Raw genomic sequence first — 16620 nt, 5'->3', positions numbered from 1 at the left:
CCTCTCTTCCCTCTCTCTCTCTCTCTCTCTCTCTCTCTCTGTCTCTCTCAGTGGGGAGGAGGCTGCCCTTGCTGCCAATGGGAAGCTGGAGAAGTTGAAATCTCAGAGGCGCTCATCCTGCCAGAGAGCCGACAAGAGCACACGCTTCCAGCTGTCCATGCTGCAGGTCAGACTTGCACTCGCACAGCCCTGTCCCTGGCTCCAGACCCTGTACTATACTATACTAAACTGTACTACACTACACTACACTACACTGCTCTATACTATACTATACAGCGCTGCTCCAGTCTGGGCCCTGCTTTTGAATGTTGAAATGCGTTCTCTTTCTCCCACTCCCTCTGAAACCCCCCCCCCCCCTCGACTTCCTCCTTAAACTCTCTCTCTGCCCTCCAGGTCCCCAGTGGTGACAACATGGTTGAGTGTCAGCTGGAGACCCATAACAATAAGATGGTCACTTTTAAGTTCGACACAGAGGGCGACGCCCCCGAGGACATCGCCCAGTACATGGTAGGGGGGGGTCTGTGTGTTACTGACAGTGTGAGTGATATTGACAGTGTGTGTGTTATTGACACTGGTGTTATTGATAGTGTGTGTGTTACTGACTGTGTGTGTAGTACTAACAGTGTGAATGTGCGTGTGTGTTACTGACAGTGTGAGTGTGTGTGTTATTTCTCCAGGTGGAAGAGGACTTTGTGCTGGACCTGGAGAAGGACAAGTTTGTGGAGGAGCTCAGGGCTATCGTTGGCAGAGCATCAGAGATTCTGCGCACACGCTGCCCCCTGCTGGGAGAGGGGGAGAGGGGCAGCAATCAGGTCAGGTTACTGAGAGGGAGGGAGGGATAGAGGGATAGAGTGAGAAGGCACAGTGCAGCCCAGGCCCCTGGGGCCACCCTCACCCCACCTGTACTAGCACAGTGCTGCTGACTTCCTGCTCTGCTGGGCGCTGGTGCTCTGAGTGTCTAAGTTGTCACCTGACACTGGTTCTGTTGTGTTTCTGATTGTCAGAGTGGATCTACGGAGCAGCTGCATGTGAACCCACCTCCCCCTCCCAACAGTGAGTAAACCCCTCTACTATACCATCTGTTATAATTATGTATAGCCATCTACATACAGAAATTTGGCAGTTCTGTACCGTGGTATTACCCTGCTTGTATCATTGCCATTTGCTGTGCTGCGTGTGCTGTGCTGTACCATACCAGGGATACTGTGCTCATTGTGTTGTATGTGTATTATTTTACCACCTCAAGCCAATTCAATTATCTCTCTCCCTCCCTCCTTCTCTTCTCTTTCTCTCCCTCTCTCCTCCCTATCTCCCAGTGGACGCAGCCCCTCAGTCCTCCCCAGTGGGTCGCTGGCGTTTCTTCATCAATCAGACCATCAAGCACAGAGACTCGCAGTCCAGCCAGGGAGCCGCCACCCCCCCTGCAGGCTCCCCTGCGCCCCGGCAGCCCGAGGACAGTGCCCCCGCCGCTGGGTCTCCCACCACTGACCGAGGTGAGCGGCTCCTGACCCCAGCCTTTACACAACTACTACTACTACTGCTCATAAAAATGATTATAAACTACTGAGACTTACAACTGTTATTATCCTCCTGCTTATAAACATAGTTATAAACTACTGAGACTTTTAATTGTTATTGTACTGCTTATAAGCATAGTTATAAACTACTACTGATACTAATAAGAACACTGCTGGTAATACTAATTACTACAAATAAATATAATGATAATAGTACTGCTAAATATTATTATGAAAGACTATGAATACTTATAATACTTGTAATAATAGTAATGTTAAATAGAATGCTCAAGATCCTGGATAAACTGTCTGCATGTGTACATATAGTACTGTAGTAAGTACAAGATACTACAGTATACCACAGTGTACTATAGTATATCACACGGTACTACAGTATACTATAGTATAAAAGTGTAATGTGATAGTGTATATAAGTGTATTATAGTATTTGTTGTACTGTAGTAATAACTATAATACATCACAAGGTAATACAGTATACTATAGTATACAACACTGTACCATAGTATTTGTTGTAGAACTGTAGTACTATAGTATATTACAAGGTACTACAGTATTCAGTAGTGTCTTATAGTATGTCATATATTACTACATTATACTATAGTATAAAAGTATACTATAGTATATCACAAGCTACTACAGTATACTGTAGTATAATAGTATATTGTGCTATAATAGTGCAGTACAGTATTTGTTCTACACCTGTAGTGGAACTGTAGTATAGCACAATGGTCTACAGCAGGGGTCCCCAACATGTTGCTTGTGGTACCTCTCTGAGGGGCTCACCAAACTACACAAATGCAAAATAGTGGCAGCCTGCCCACCCCACGAACCTGGGGACAAAATACTGTCAGCACTCAACCCCTCCCCAACCTGCGAAGACCCCTAGTCTGCAGTATACTATAGGACACGTTATAGGGAATGAATTAAGGTATGTAGGTTGTAGTAGTGAATCATATGGAATAATAATATCAATCAGTACTAAAGCTCTGTATATGTGAATTTAATGTAGTGTAACTATTACTAGTAGATGTGGAATACGTATTGGTATATAACTGTATTAAATTAATGTAGTGTAGATTATTAGTAGTAGAAGTGGAATAAGTATGTGTATATAATAAAGTATTAAACACATTTATTGTAGTGTAATTTTAAGTAGTAGATGTGGAATACATATTGGTATATAAAACAGTATTAAACTAATGTAATGTAGTATATTAGTACTAGTAGAAGTGCAATAAGTATTAGTATATAATACAGTTTTAAAAGGGGAAACCATATGATTAAAAACTTAAAAGCAAGATAAAATCATAGAAAATATGCTATATTATAGGGAATGAACTGAGGTATGTAGGGTATTGTTTTGACCAAGTTTTGTGGCACAAAGTTGTGACGAGACTGAATATGGAATAATAACAATACAAATAGTCTGTATTAAAGCCCCATATTCACGTATTTAATGTGGTGTAATTATTATTAGTACTAGAAGTGATATAGGTATTAGTATAATACAGTATTCTATTGTATGGGAATCCCAGAACAACCCGGACACGTGGAGAGAGCAGCAGAGACAGGGAGGTGGAGTCTGACCACCGATTGGGCTGTAATAACCAGTGCTGATTGGCTGCTGACCTTCAGCTTGGACCGTGCGCACGAGAATCCGTTCCACCATTGAAGTCGGAGCAATTTTGGGGTTTCAATCGATCGTAACTCAATAACTATCGATCCCAGCCGTGCAAAAAGCACAAGCAGCCTGAAGGGTATCAGGACGAATGAGTGTGTGAAGCCTAGTTTGTGTGGGGTGAGAACTGACTAGTCTAATGATAGTGGCTACAGGTCCCTGACTAGGTGTTTGTGATTTGCTCCCCAGATGAACAGCCTGCCTCCTCCTCCTCGGCCACGCCCTGCCTGCCTGCCCACGCCTCCCTGCCCAGCCTGGGCCCTGGGGTGAGGGGCCCCATGAGCGAGAGGGCCCACTGCAGCCTGGACCTGCAGCAGCCTCTAGAACAGCAACTTTATCAGCAACAACTTCCAAAGCAACCTCCTCTAGAACAGCAACTTTATCAGCAACAATATCCACAGCAACCACAGCAACCACCTCTAGAACAGCAACATTATCAGCAACAACAACCACAGCCACCACAGCAACCATCTCTAGAACAGCAACATTATCAGCAACAGCAGCAACAGCCACCACAGCAACCATCTCTAGAACAGCAACATTATCACCAACAACAGCAACAGCCACCACAGCAACCATCTCTAGAACAGCAACATTATCAGCAACAGCAACTGGCACAGCCACCCCAGCAACCATCTCTAGAACAGCAACATTATCAGCAACAACAGCAACAGCCACCGCAGCAACCATCTCTAGAACAGCAACATTATCAGCAACAGCAGCAACTGGCACAGCCACCCCAGCAACCGCCTCTAGAACAGCAACATTATCAGCAACAACAGCAACAGCCACCACAGCAACCATCTCTAGAACAGCAACATTATCAGCAACAACAGCAACTGGCACAGCCACCTCAGCAACCATCTCTAGAACAGCAACATTATCAGCAACAGCAGCAACTGGCACAGCCACCCCAGCAACCGCCTCTAGAACAGCAACATTATCAGCAACAACAGCAACAGCCACCACAGCAACCATCTCTAGAACAGCAACATTATCAGCAACAACAGCAACTGGCACAGCCACCTCAGCAACCATCTCTAGAACAGCAACATTATCAGCAACAGCCACCCCAGCAACCATCTCTAGAACAGCAACATTATCAGCAACAGCAGCAACTGGCACAGCCACCCCAGCAACTGCCTCTAGAACAGCAACATTATCAGCAACAACAGCAACAGCCACCACAGCAACCATCTCTAGAACAGCAACATTATCAGCAACAACAGCAACTGACACAGCCACCTCAGCAACCATCTCTAGAACAGCAACTTTATCAGCAACAACAACCACAGCCACCACAGCAACCATCTCTAGAAAAGCAACTTTATCAGCAACAACAACCACAGCAGCTGGCACAGCAACCATCTCTAGAACAGCAACATTATCAGCAACAGCAGCAACTGGCACAGCCACCCCAGCAACCATCTCTAGAACAGCAACTTTATCAGCAACAACAACCACAGCAGCTGGCACAGCAACCATCTCTAGAACAGCAACATTATCAGCAACAGCAGCAACTGGCACAGCCACCCCAGCAACCATTTCTAGAAAAGCAATTTTATCAGCAACAACAACCACAGCAGCTGGCACAGCAACCATCTCTAGAACAGCAACATTATCAGCAACAGCAGCAACTGGCACAGCCACCCCAGCAACCATCTCTAGAACAGCAACATTATCAGCAACAGCAGCAACTGGCACAGCCACCCCAGCAACCATCTCTAGAAAAGCAACTTTATCAGCAACAACAACCACAGCAGCTGGCACAGCAACCATCTCTAGAACAGCAACATTATCAGCAACAGCAGCAACTGGCACAGCCACCCCAGCAACCATCTCTAGAACAGCAACATTATCAGCAACAGCAGCAACTGGCACAGCCACCCCAGCAACCACCTCTAGAACAGCAACATTATCAGCAACAGCAGCAACTGGCACAGCCACCCCAGCAACCATCTCTAGAACAGCAACTTTATCAGCAACAGCAGCTGCAACAACCACAACAAACAACTCTAGAACAGCAACTTTATCAGCAACAGCAGCTGCAACAACCACAGCCACCATCTCTAGAACAGCAACTTTATCAGCAACAACAGCTGCAACAGCAACAGCAACTGGCACAGCCACCCCAGCAACTGGCACAGCCACCCCAGCAACTACCACTTGAACAGCAACTTTATCAGCAACAACAGCTGCAACAGCAACTGACACACCCACCCCAGCAGCAACTGTATCAGCAACAACAGCTGCAACAGCAACAGCTACTGGCACAGCCACTCCAGCAACTTTATCAGCACACACAGCAACATCCACCACAGCAACCCCAGCCATTTCCACCAGAACAGCAACTGCAACACATAGACCTGCAGCAGCATCACGTGGAGCAACAGCTACAGCAACAAATGCAACAGCAGCATCTACTACAGCAACAGCAAATAGTGCGTCAGCAGCAACAACTAGACCAGCTGCAACAGCAACAACCGCAACAAGAACAGCACCAAGGACAACTGCAGCAAAAGCAAGCAGAGCTGCAACAGCAACTACTGCTGCAGCAGCAACAACAGCAACGGCAACAACAACAGCAACACGTACATCAGCAGCAACTAGTGGAGCAGCTGCAACAGCAACAGCAACAACCCCAGCAACCACAACAAGAACAGCACCAAGGACAACTGCAGCAACAGCAAACAGAGCTGCAAAAGCAACTACTGCTGCAGCAGCAACAGCAGCTACAGCAACATTTACAGCAACTAGAAAAGCAACAACACCAAACAGAGTTGCAGCAGCAGGCCCCGGCACTGCAACTGGAACAGCAACAAGTGGAGCTGCAGCAGCAACTGATACTGCAGCAGCAAAAACCACAACAGCACCTGGAGCAGCTTCTGCAGCTTCAACTTTATACAGAACAGCCGCAGCAGCAGCAACAGTTACAGCTGGAACAGCAACGCATCCAGCAGCAGACACAACAGCCAAGGGAGGCTCCACGGCAACAAGAGCCGTCTCTGCAACAGCAACTGCAACAGCAACAGCAACAGCTACAGCTGCAACAGCTACAGCTGGAACAGCAACAGCTACAGCTGGAACAGCAACATTTACAGCTGGAACAGCAACGTATCCAGCAGCAGACCCAGCAGCCAAGGGAGGCACCACGGCAAGTGCAACAGCCACACCTGCAACAGCAACAGCAGGAGCTACAGACAGATCACCTGCAGCTCTCAGTGCAGCAGCAGCAGGATTCACAACAACTGCAACAGCAGCTGCACACGGAGCAACAGCAAGCACAGCAACAGCAGCTGCAGAGGCCGGAGCAGCTCCCTCTGACACCGCAGCAGCATCAAGAGCTCCACCTGCATCAGCAGCTGCAGAAGCCAGAGCAGCGCCCTCTGCAACCGCAAGACTTACAGTTGCAGCTCCAGGCTCAGCAGGCCCAGCAGGCCCCAGAGGCAGCATGCAGGGCGGGGCACGAGGACTGGGCGATCCGGGCAGGCGACACAGGGGACGTGGAGGACAGACAGCCCGGCCTGCCCGCAGCCCTCCCTGACCTGTCTCCGCTGGAACCGTCTCTCGGGGTCGCCGTGGCCCCGATCCCCGCCGGCCTCACCCCGGCCTCCATCCCCAGCCCTGCCCAGCCCTCCTCGGTGGCGGAGTCCGACAGCGAGGGCCCCCCCAAGATCGAGTTTGTGGACAACAGGATCAAGACTCTGGATGAGAAGCTGCGGACGCTGCTGTACCAGGAGAGCACCGCCACCGCCCCCCCGCCCTCCTCCTCCTCCTCCTCCCCCCCGCTCTCGCTCGCCACAGTGGCTGCCCAGCCGGAGGAGCCCATTCCCCCGGCCCAGGTCCAGACCACCACCGCGGGCCCCCTACCTCTCCCTGCTGCCTCCTCTTCCTCGGACACTTCCCCTCACTCCTCCTCTTCCTCCTCCTCCTCCTCCACCTCCACCTGCTCTCGCTCCTCCTCCTGCCCAGACCTCGCTGGGGTCGCGCAGGGGTCAGAGGGCAAAGGAGCCGCAGAGGTCACAACCTCCCAGGTGCCTGCTCGCGTCTCTTCTCCGCCCACCTCCTCCTCTGCCATCTTCTCTGCAGAGACTGGGGCCGAGCGGCCGCCCTCCACCTCCTCCTCTCCCTCTCCCTCCTCCTCCCCCTCCCCCAGCCCCCCCCCGCCCGCCAGCGCGCACAGAGGCAGCGGAGCCCTGCCCATTGAGCCGGCCGTGTTTGTAAGTGTTCTGGGGGTGTGTGTGTGTGTGTGTGTGTGTGTGTGTGTGTGTGTGTGTGTGTGTCTCAGTGTCACTGTGAGTGTCAGTCTGTCTGTGTGCCTGTCAATGTCGGGGCCAGTGTCTCTGTATGTGTGTGTGTACAGTGCCCTGAATATCTGTGTGTCGGTGTGTGTGTGTATGACAGCCTTTCCCCGTCACACTGTGTGCAGTGAGTGTGTAGCTCTGTGTGTCTGACAGAGTCTGTTTCGGTGACTAGTGCGTCTCGGGGGGGTGTCACAGTGTATTCAGAGTGTTCAGTTTGTTTAGCTAAGTGTGTCTACAGGGGGGCGTTAGTGTGTGTACATTGTGTGTACAAGGTGGTGTAATAACTGTTTACTATAAGTACAGTGTCTGTACAGGGGTGTGTGACTGTTTTTACAGTGTAAGTACAGTGAGTGTATATTAGGTACAGGATGTGAGTACAGTGTACAGTATGCCAGTACAGTGTGTAGAGTGTAAGTAGTGAGTATATTATGTACAGTATGTGAGTATAGTGTGTACAGTGTGAGTATGAGTACAGGATGAGTACAGTGTATGTACAGTGTGTTCAATATGTGAGCAGTGCATGTCCAGCATGTGTCCGGTGTGCATGTACAGTGTGAGTACAGTGTGTGTTCAATGCGTGTGCAGTGCGTGTGTCTGGTGTGCGTGTCAGGTATGTGTCCAGTGTGCGTGTACAGTGTGAGTATAGTATGTGTGTACAGTGTGTATAGTGTGTGTGTACAATGTGTGTTCAATGCGTGTGCAGTGTGTGTGTGTGTTGTGTGTGTGCAGCATGCTTGTCCAGGGGCTGTAACGGTGTGGTTCCTCTCCCAGGCGCCCCCCCCACGCTCCGAGGCCTCATCCCCGGGAGACAGCGCCCCCCCCGCCCTGAGAGCCGGAGCACAGAGGCTGCAGGCAGGAGGTGGATATTTTGGCCTAACCTTTACTTGTCCTAGTCTCAAAAACCCTGTTAGCAAGAAATCCTGGACTCGCAAATTGAAAAGCTGGGCATGCAAGCTCCGCCACTCCTCCAGCTTATTCAAGAGGTCCAGAGTCCAGCAAGGTAGCGTCCATCACTGTGCCAGGCCCCGCCCCCCACCACCCCACTGCCCCACCCCACCACGTACAGCTTTCATTTCGTATTTATTATTGTATACATTTTTGGTTTTGTGTATTTTTACGATGACTCATTTTTGCTCTTTGTTTTCTGCATGCACGCCCAGCCTTCGCCCCCTCTGTTCCTCTCACAGCATCAGTTTTCTTTTGCTTTTCACATCTGTCTGCCAACTCAACAAGCAAGGCACCATGTCTCCTCATATGCAGTGTGCACTTATATAAATGCAGTAGATGTTATATTGTTTTGCTTCAGTGTTATAAACACTGAGAGACACAGTCCAGTTCAGCAGGGACTCAGCCCTGGTCCTGCAGAGACACAGTCCAATCCAGTCCAGTACAGAAATAGTGGATTTGAGCAGAGCTCTGTCATTATCAGTCTCACGTTGAGGACAATAAAGGGGGAGATATTCTGAGATTCTAAATTGAGTGGGTTTTTAAAGTCCCACTGTGTGTCTGCGGCCCACCTGACAGCAGGGTGTGCGAATGCGTTCAGAGACCCTCGGGGGGCAGCTCGGTCTCGTGTGAGAGTTAAGGGCGGGGACATGGCCGCAGGGTCACTGGAGACTGGGGCAGATCGCACAGGGGCAGTTACAACTCAGAGCTGACACAACGCCAAATCTGTCCCTTTTCAGTAAAAAAAACCTGATACATAATAGAGATTCCCATGGGCTCTGTCCTAATATGTTCCAAATGCACGGCCAAGATCTCTCTCCAGCACAGATCGGCAACATTCGTACATGAACACATGGACACAGCGTCTTAAATATGAGATCCCAGCTCTGATACACACACACAGTGGTGGCCGGTGGAAAACTAAAGGATCACAGACGTCTTCCGACATGTTAGTCACGCATGTGCCTTTCGTCCGGTTTGGGGGGGGGGGCTGGGCTGGGCTGGGCTGTCGGTATTGACCTCATAGGAGCCCGGCCGACAGACTGCAGTTCATCACACGGTGCCTGGAGCCGGCTGTGTGGAGGCGCCACCGCCCCTCACGCCCACTGTCAGCACTTTGAGTCATTTTAATTATTTTACTCGTTAACCCTTAGCTGTGTGCACCCCCCCACACCCTGTTCCCTGTGATGTATTTATTACAGTGCAATATTATTATTGTTATGATAACTGCTGCTGTTGTTGTAATGATGCTGATGTGGCTGATAGTACGTCTATAGAGATTATACACTGAGTTATGATTGTGTTTTCACAAATAATAACTATTATTATTATTATTATTAATTATATTATCATGGTTGCAGGTTAAATGATTGCCACTGTTCATTCCTCATCTGAATTCATCATGTTATTTGGCTCCAATTCTCTCAGTACTGTCTGTTAACAGTTATTTATCACAGTTTCTCCTCAAAGTGTACCGCCCCCCCTGTCCCCTCTGGACAGTCTCAGACAGTGTGGGTGACACTGAGCCCCAGAGCCCAGCAGCTCCCAGTACAGCTCGCAGTGGGAGGGCTGGTCTGTACAGACTGTGCTGCAGTGTGCTGGGAGGGCTGTTTTTACAGACTCTGTGCTGCTGTGTGCTGTGAGGAGAGACACTGCCCAAGCCTGTGTTAATGCCTCTCTCTCTTTCTCTCTCCCTTTTTGTCTGTGTGTGTGTGTCTCTGTATCCGTATGTGTCTATGTATCTCTGTGTGCGTCTGTGTCTGCGTGTTTGTGTGTGTGTGTCTGTGTGTCAGAGAGCTCAGGGCTGCAGGGCCACACAGGCCCGATTCAGGGGGAGGTGAGGATGCGCTCGCAGTCTCTGACCACCGGGAGATTCCAGGTACAGAGAGAGAGAGAGAGAGACAGTTGATGGATGGATGGATGATATAAGCAAGTAAAGCATGTATTGCCTGATGTGTATTTGGACAGATATATAGATGATATTGTTGTTATTATTTGTTTATTGGCAGACACCCTCATCCAGTTGTGCAGCAACACACTGCGATACAATATTCAATTGAAGCATTTAAGCAGAAGTACAGTTTAGATCACATGCAAAGCACACATCCTAATTCACAGAGTGTGGATATAATACAGGGACCTGCTGGGTCTGAGGGAAGGGGGCAGAGGAGCGATCACAGTGACAACAGGAGGTCTGACAGTGACAGTGAGCAGGAGCACAAGGAACAGAGTTATACCCCGTTTCCACTGGCCATGTTCAGGTGCCCCACCGTGTGGCCGGCTGTAACCATGCACTAAACTCTGCTGCCTGTGTTTCCTCTCACTGTCGTGAGGTCCAGCTGCCCATGGATGTGACTGAGGGACTCCAAAGGTCAAAACGCATCTGGGACCCTCGGTATTCTGGGATTTAGTGTTTGAAACTGGAGGCTGAAATACCTTAAACATTGAAGTGCAATAAACTTTGGACTGAAACATTTGTACGAGTCTAACAGATAGTCTTATAGGGTGACCAGATATTCAAAAGAAGAAACCAGGACACATTGGAAAAATATGTATTAAACTATTACATCACTTAAAAACATAATAGTGTTAGAAACATAAGTGTCAATGTCGACATATCTGCTCCCGTTTCATCAAGTTTAATTTGTTGAGCACTGCATTAAAAAATAAATAAATGTGTATTCTATTGCTTCTCCCTGTATATTGATCCGATTGACATTGACAATATAACTTAAATAAACTTAAAGATTCTACCGCATCGAGAGCGGCCACTATTACTGCAGTTACAATGTCAGAGCGCTGCGTCCGGCTGCATAAGGGCCGTGACACAACGTGCCCTAGAGCAGTGTGGGGCTCAGCCGGAACGATGTACAAAACAGTGCCTCCTGAAACCAGTTCGGGCACAGGTGCAGCTGGGCCACAGTGGAAACACCTGGACTGGATCGGACACGCGGAGGTGCAGCTGAGCCTGGCCCGTGGAAACATCAGATACAGTGCAACATGATTGGAGTGCTGAGCAGCTCAGGGGACCAGGCTGATGCATGTCCAGTCTGAGCTCCTGTGTCTGCAGTCAGCGCTGGGAGGAGCTGTGGGACTCTTAGCTAGAAAGTACACAGAGCACAGCACACAACACACACAGCACTACAGCACAGGACCCTGCCACTGACCCTGACTGCCTGTGTCCCGCAGGTCACCAAGGTGCCCCAGCCGTCCCCACGAGACACAGACAGAGCGACGGAGGGGGACGCCAGAGATGGGCGTGGAGATGGAGAGTGGCCGAGAGAGAGGCAGTTGGAGAGGGAGAGGGAGGGCAATGGAGAGCGAGGAAGGGGGGTGGGGACCGGCTGCCCAGAAACCCCTCAGCCCACCGCAGAAACAGGGCCCCCCCTGCTGCACCAAACAGTGGGCCGATTCTCTGTGACGCGGGCACCCAGCCAGGACCCCGCAGGCCCCACGCCCCCCAGCCCGGGCCAAAAGGAAGGGGGCAGCAGCAGCAGCAGCAGCAGCGGGGGTGGGGTGGGGGGCTGGCCGGGCCCTGCTGCCGCTCCCACACAGAGGAGAGAGAGGGAGGAGGTGGCAGGAGAGGGGGATGAGGAGGACGAGGAGGAGGAGGAAGAGGAGGACAAGAGGACCGCCCCTCCCCGCCCCCCCTGGGGGTACTCCCCCTCCCCCCCCATGAGCAGCGACGAGGAGGAGTCGGAGCTGGAGGACGAGGACCTGAGGAAGGAGCTGCACCGGCTGAGAGAGAAGTGAGAGGGCAGGAGAGGGCAGGGCAGGGGAGGGAAGGGGAGGGGAGAGGAGAGGAGAGGAGAGGAGAGGAGAGGAGAGGAGACTGCTCTCATGACCGTGTGACCTGTGACCCGTGACTCTCTCTCTCTCAGGCACATCCAGGAGGTGGTGTGTCTGCAGGCGCAGCAGAGCCGGGAGCTGCAGGAGCTCTACTGCCAGCTGCGTCTGCTGAAGGAACGCCGCGCCCCCCCCGCCACCCCCACACCCCCGCACTGCCTGTCTCCGCGGCGACCGCGCGCAGCCAAGGCCAAGATGCGCAGCCGCCCGCAGTCCTGCTCGCAGACCGACAACGGGCTGGCCAACGCAGGTACGAGAGCGAGACATGCAATCAAACACACTCTCTGACACAGACACGCACTGACACTCACACACTGACACAGACAAGCACTGATACACATACACTGACTCATGATTCTATGATTCATCAGCAGTAATAGGGTATGAATTGTGTCTTTCTCTTTGTGTAGGTGTCCAGCAGTCCTGCAGTGTATCAGCCCCCACACACCCCGGAAAAGAGGAGTCTCTGGGATCTCTTGGGGGCCCCCACAGCCACAGCTGCCCCCAGGGTGAGACTCACACACAAACACACACTCAAATTAACAGACACATACTCATATTAACACACTTACTCAAACAAATACACACAGCAGTGACAGGCGGGTCCAGCGCTCAGGAACAGGGCCACGGGAACAACAGGCACAGGCATGACACATCTGTCTGTCTCTCTGTGCAGGACTCACAGCACAATGCTCCCCCAGCCACGCCCCTGCCTCCGGCTCGGCCAATAAGAAGGGCATGTTCACGGACGAGCTGCACAAGCTGGTTGATGATTGGACGAAGGAGACTGTGGGCAACGCCCTTGCCAAGCCCAGCCTCAACCAGATCAAGCAGATCCAGCAGAAGCAGGAGATTGGTGTCTGGAACCAGCCAACCGAGGTACCACACTGAGACAGAGAGCAGAGAGGAGAGGCCGGGCGTCAGTGATGTGCTCTCTTCTCTCTTTTACTTCATTAGTGACATTTATTGTAAACTTTTTATATTTCTTATGTGTACTTTTGTATTTATAATGCACAATAGGTGTGTGAACAAGTTTGGCTTCATTAAACATCAAACTTCTCTCTCTCTCTCTCTCTCTCTCTATCTCTGTCCCTGTCCCCCTCTTCTCCTCCTCTCTCTCCCTCTCCCTCTCTCTCTGTGTGTCTCCCTCTCAGGGCGGTGCGTCTACCTGGTTCTCCCCTCTCCCTGCGGTCCAGCCCTGTGCAGTCGGCGGTCTCCCAGCTGCACCGGCTCCCTGCACCGTCTCCCCAGCGCCCCCCACAGCAGCCCCTGGGGTCGGGGGGGTCGTCCCGGGGATAGGGTATGCGCTGCAGTGGTCTGCGCTGCTGACAACCACACAGCAGCAGCAGCAGCCCAGTCACATCCAGCCACCCCTGGCCACCTCCCCTCCTCAGCCAGCCATGGGGACGCCCCCCTCGAACCTGGCTGCACCCCCTCCTAGATCTTGCTCTCCCTCTTCTTCCTCCTCCTCCTCCTCCTCCTCCAGCTCCTCTTCCTCCTCCGGATCCTCCTCTCTGGCTGCGGTTCCCCCAGCCACCACCAGCACAGCTGGGCTGGGAAAGCAGGCCGCACCCCCCCTTCCTCTGGGGCCACAGTAGAGCTGAAGAGAGAGATAGAGAGAGAGAGACTGAGTGTGTGTCTGTGTGAGTGTAATTCTGCTCTATACCAGTCCAAGATATAGACACACACACAAAGACACACACGCACACACAGACCGACAGACACACACAAGAGGCAGGCAGTGACAAAGTGTCAGAGGGGCACAGACACAGATAGTCAGTGTGTGAGAGTGTCCGTGTGTGTGTGTTTATCTGCTGTGTGGGTGTGTGAGTGTCGGTACCAGTATATCAGAGTGTCAGTGTGTCGGACTGTGTCAGTTTGACGGTGAGTATGTGTGTGAGACTGGTAGTTATGCCGTGTGAGAGTGTTTCAGTGTGCCAGTGTGTCAATGCATGTGAGTGTTAGTGCATTAGTGTGTGGGAATGTCAGTATGTCCAAGTGTGGGAGTGTCAGTGTGCGGGAGAGCAAGTCTGTCGATGTGTACAAAGCCACTTCAGTGTTCCAGACAGTTTAAAGTCTCGGCCTGATCTCTTACATAGAGGTATGAAGGAGAAGAGAGAGAGTTTGATTTCAGTTTATTATTATTATGATTATTATTATTATTATTGTTGTGATGGTGGTGGTGATGCTGGTCTGTTATAAAGCCATGAACACACAGCGTTGAGCCAATCAGCGCTGGCTCTCGTGCCGCTGTGTGCGCAGTCCCCTCAGACGCTGGCGGCCAGGGAGCTGGATCAGACTGGATCAATCAGTCTATCGCCTTGAGTTCTGCTGGCGACCCTTAATCCTGATGCGCACAGTCCACATCGACTGTGCAGCAGCAGCACTCACAGTAATAATAATGATATCGCTGGTGCCGTGGCCTTCGTGATGATGTTCGCTTTGCTCTTGAAGCCCCAAACATTCCATTATAGGGATTCACAACAAACTCCAGACAGACAGGCAGGTGGACAGACGGGCAGACGGACAGGGTCTTGCTGTGCAGCAGCCCTGTCTCTCGCCCAGCACAGTGACTCGCGTGGGGAGAGAGAGGGGTAAACGCACTACACTGCTGAGCAGAGGCAGCCCACGCCACTCAGACCGGCTCACCCAGGGCTTCGCTAACAGCCCCAGCTCTGCCCCCCCAGCAGTCCAGTCCAGTCAGTGACTCTATAGCAGTGCAGTAGTGCAGTGAAGTCCAGTTCAGTCAGCGACTCTGCAGCAGTTCAGTGAGTGACTATATAGCAGTGCAGTCCAGTCTGTGACTGCAGCTGTACGGTTCAGTCAGTGACTCTATAGCATTCCAGTGAAGTCCAGTTCAGTCAGTGACTCTGCATCAGACCAGTTCAGTCAGTGACCGCAGCTGTACGGTTCAGTCTGTGACTCTATAGCAGTTCAGGTCAGTCAGTTACTTTGCAGCAGTTCAGTCAGTGACTCTATAGCAGTTCAGTGAAGTCCAGTTCAGTCAGTGACTCTATAGCAGTGCAGTCCAGTCCCCTAGTCTCTGTGCTGTGAGTCACTGGGGCTGCAGGCTGTAGCCAAACAACATGGTCTTGTTGCGGTTAGCTGCCTTCCATCCAGAGATGTCATTCTCCTTCCTTTCCTCGCAGGCCAGTCCCACTGCTGTGCCACGGCTGTCATGGAGATGCATGGGTTAATGTTTTTAATAACAAATAACAATCTTAACCATTTTAATGTAAAAGAAAAGAAAGTGTATTTTTCAATTTAACGTTTTTAAGAAGAGGAGGAGAAAAGTTAAATAAAAAGTAATGGGAGCGTTTTATTTCTACGCACTCCAGAGTGCAGGGATGCAGGACTGAAGAGCGTGAAGGAGGGAGGGAGGGAGAGAGAGGGCAGGATAGGAAGCAGGGTGTGTGTGACGATTTCCTTATTAGTCTTTAAAAAATTAAAGGGGTCCGGGAGCAGCTCCCTCCCTGTAGGGGGCGCTGTGTGCCCCAGCACGGTGCTGCGGCGTGGTTGGTTCACTTGTTTTTTGTATAACCACTGACTGTAATATCATTTGTCTTATTTGTGTTTAATTTTTTGTAACAAGCTTAAAAAAAAAAAAAAGTGTAACACCGGAAGGAAGATAAACAAACGGACGAAAATGTGAATTTCATAAAATGTTTTTGTTTTTTATTATTAACTGTTATTGTTATAATTAATTATCATTTTAAATGGCGTGTTGGCTTCTTGCTGGCTTCTCAACAGGAGCCGGTGGTGTTATTGTGTTGTGTTCCACTGTGTCCTGGTTCATTGGGGGCAGATGTTAAATTGCAGCCATGGTTGACTGCACTTCAAAATGGCCGACCCTCTTGGACATGTGACCTGCTGTTCTTTGCTACTGAAGGACAGTTCTGACCTCCTAGTGATGCCTTCCTGGACACGCCTCCCAAGAGGGGACAAGAAGGAACATTTAACCTTTTCAGAAGGGCCACTTCATACCTGAGAGCTGCTGCTCACAACACCGCCCTTCTCAAGATGGCTGTTCTGAATGGACACTTTTTCTATATGTGTGCGCACTGGGACAAGGTTGTGGGAGAGCACTGAAAGAATCTGGATGTCTTTTGGGTGTTAAAAAATATATATAAAAAGTGCCAATATAACATTATAGTATTTGGAAATTATAATTTATTTAAAAGACTCCAATTGCAGACCTCTTTTCTTGAATTAAACCAGCTGACCAGAACGGATGAGTGAAACATGACTGTCTGCGTGTCTGTCTTTCCGTCAGTCTCCACTGCACGCTTTCCTGTGGGTGTTACTGTAT

The 16620-nt window shown here is 50.6% G+C and overlaps 1 protein-coding gene across 5 annotated transcripts in view; it reads left to right on the top strand.

Annotated features, from left to right (window-relative positions):
- wnk3 (WNK lysine deficient protein kinase 3) overlaps nucleotides 1–16494 on the top strand; it is a 56521-nt gene extending 40027 nt beyond the window's left edge. For 4 of the 5 annotated variants that reach the window (XM_066710131.1, XM_066710129.1, XM_066710127.1 and 1 more), the window contains 13 exons: nucleotides 52–166; nucleotides 394–507; nucleotides 678–812; nucleotides 1005–1053; nucleotides 1317–1493; nucleotides 3406–7436; nucleotides 8292–8520; nucleotides 10259–10344; nucleotides 11655–12214; nucleotides 12347–12561; nucleotides 12722–12820; nucleotides 12988–13190; nucleotides 13466–16494. In XM_066710131.1, coding sequence (XP_066566228.1) covers nucleotides 52–166; nucleotides 394–507; nucleotides 678–812; nucleotides 1005–1053; nucleotides 1317–1493; nucleotides 3406–7436; nucleotides 8292–8520; nucleotides 10259–10344; nucleotides 11655–12214; nucleotides 12347–12561; nucleotides 12722–12820; nucleotides 12988–13190; nucleotides 13466–13909 — 6457 coding nt within the window. In that variant the 3' untranslated portion in view covers nucleotides 13910–16494. The remainder of the gene's footprint in view (nucleotides 1–51; nucleotides 167–393; nucleotides 508–677; nucleotides 813–1004; nucleotides 1054–1316; nucleotides 1494–3405; nucleotides 7437–8291; nucleotides 8521–10258; nucleotides 10345–11654; nucleotides 12215–12346; nucleotides 12562–12721; nucleotides 12821–12987; nucleotides 13191–13465) is intronic. The other variant, XM_066710130.1, reaches the window with a different exon arrangement.
- Nucleotides 16495–16620: the final 126 nt, after the last annotated feature.

This window comes from Amia ocellicauda, chromosome 7, assembly GCF_036373705.1.
Source record: "Amia ocellicauda isolate fAmiCal2 chromosome 7, fAmiCal2.hap1, whole genome shotgun sequence".
NCBI classification, from domain to species: domain Eukaryota; kingdom Metazoa; phylum Chordata; class Actinopteri; order Amiiformes; family Amiidae; genus Amia; species Amia ocellicauda.
The sequence above is the reverse complement of the archived record's forward strand: the minus strand, read 5'-3'. Positions and strand labels throughout refer to the sequence as shown.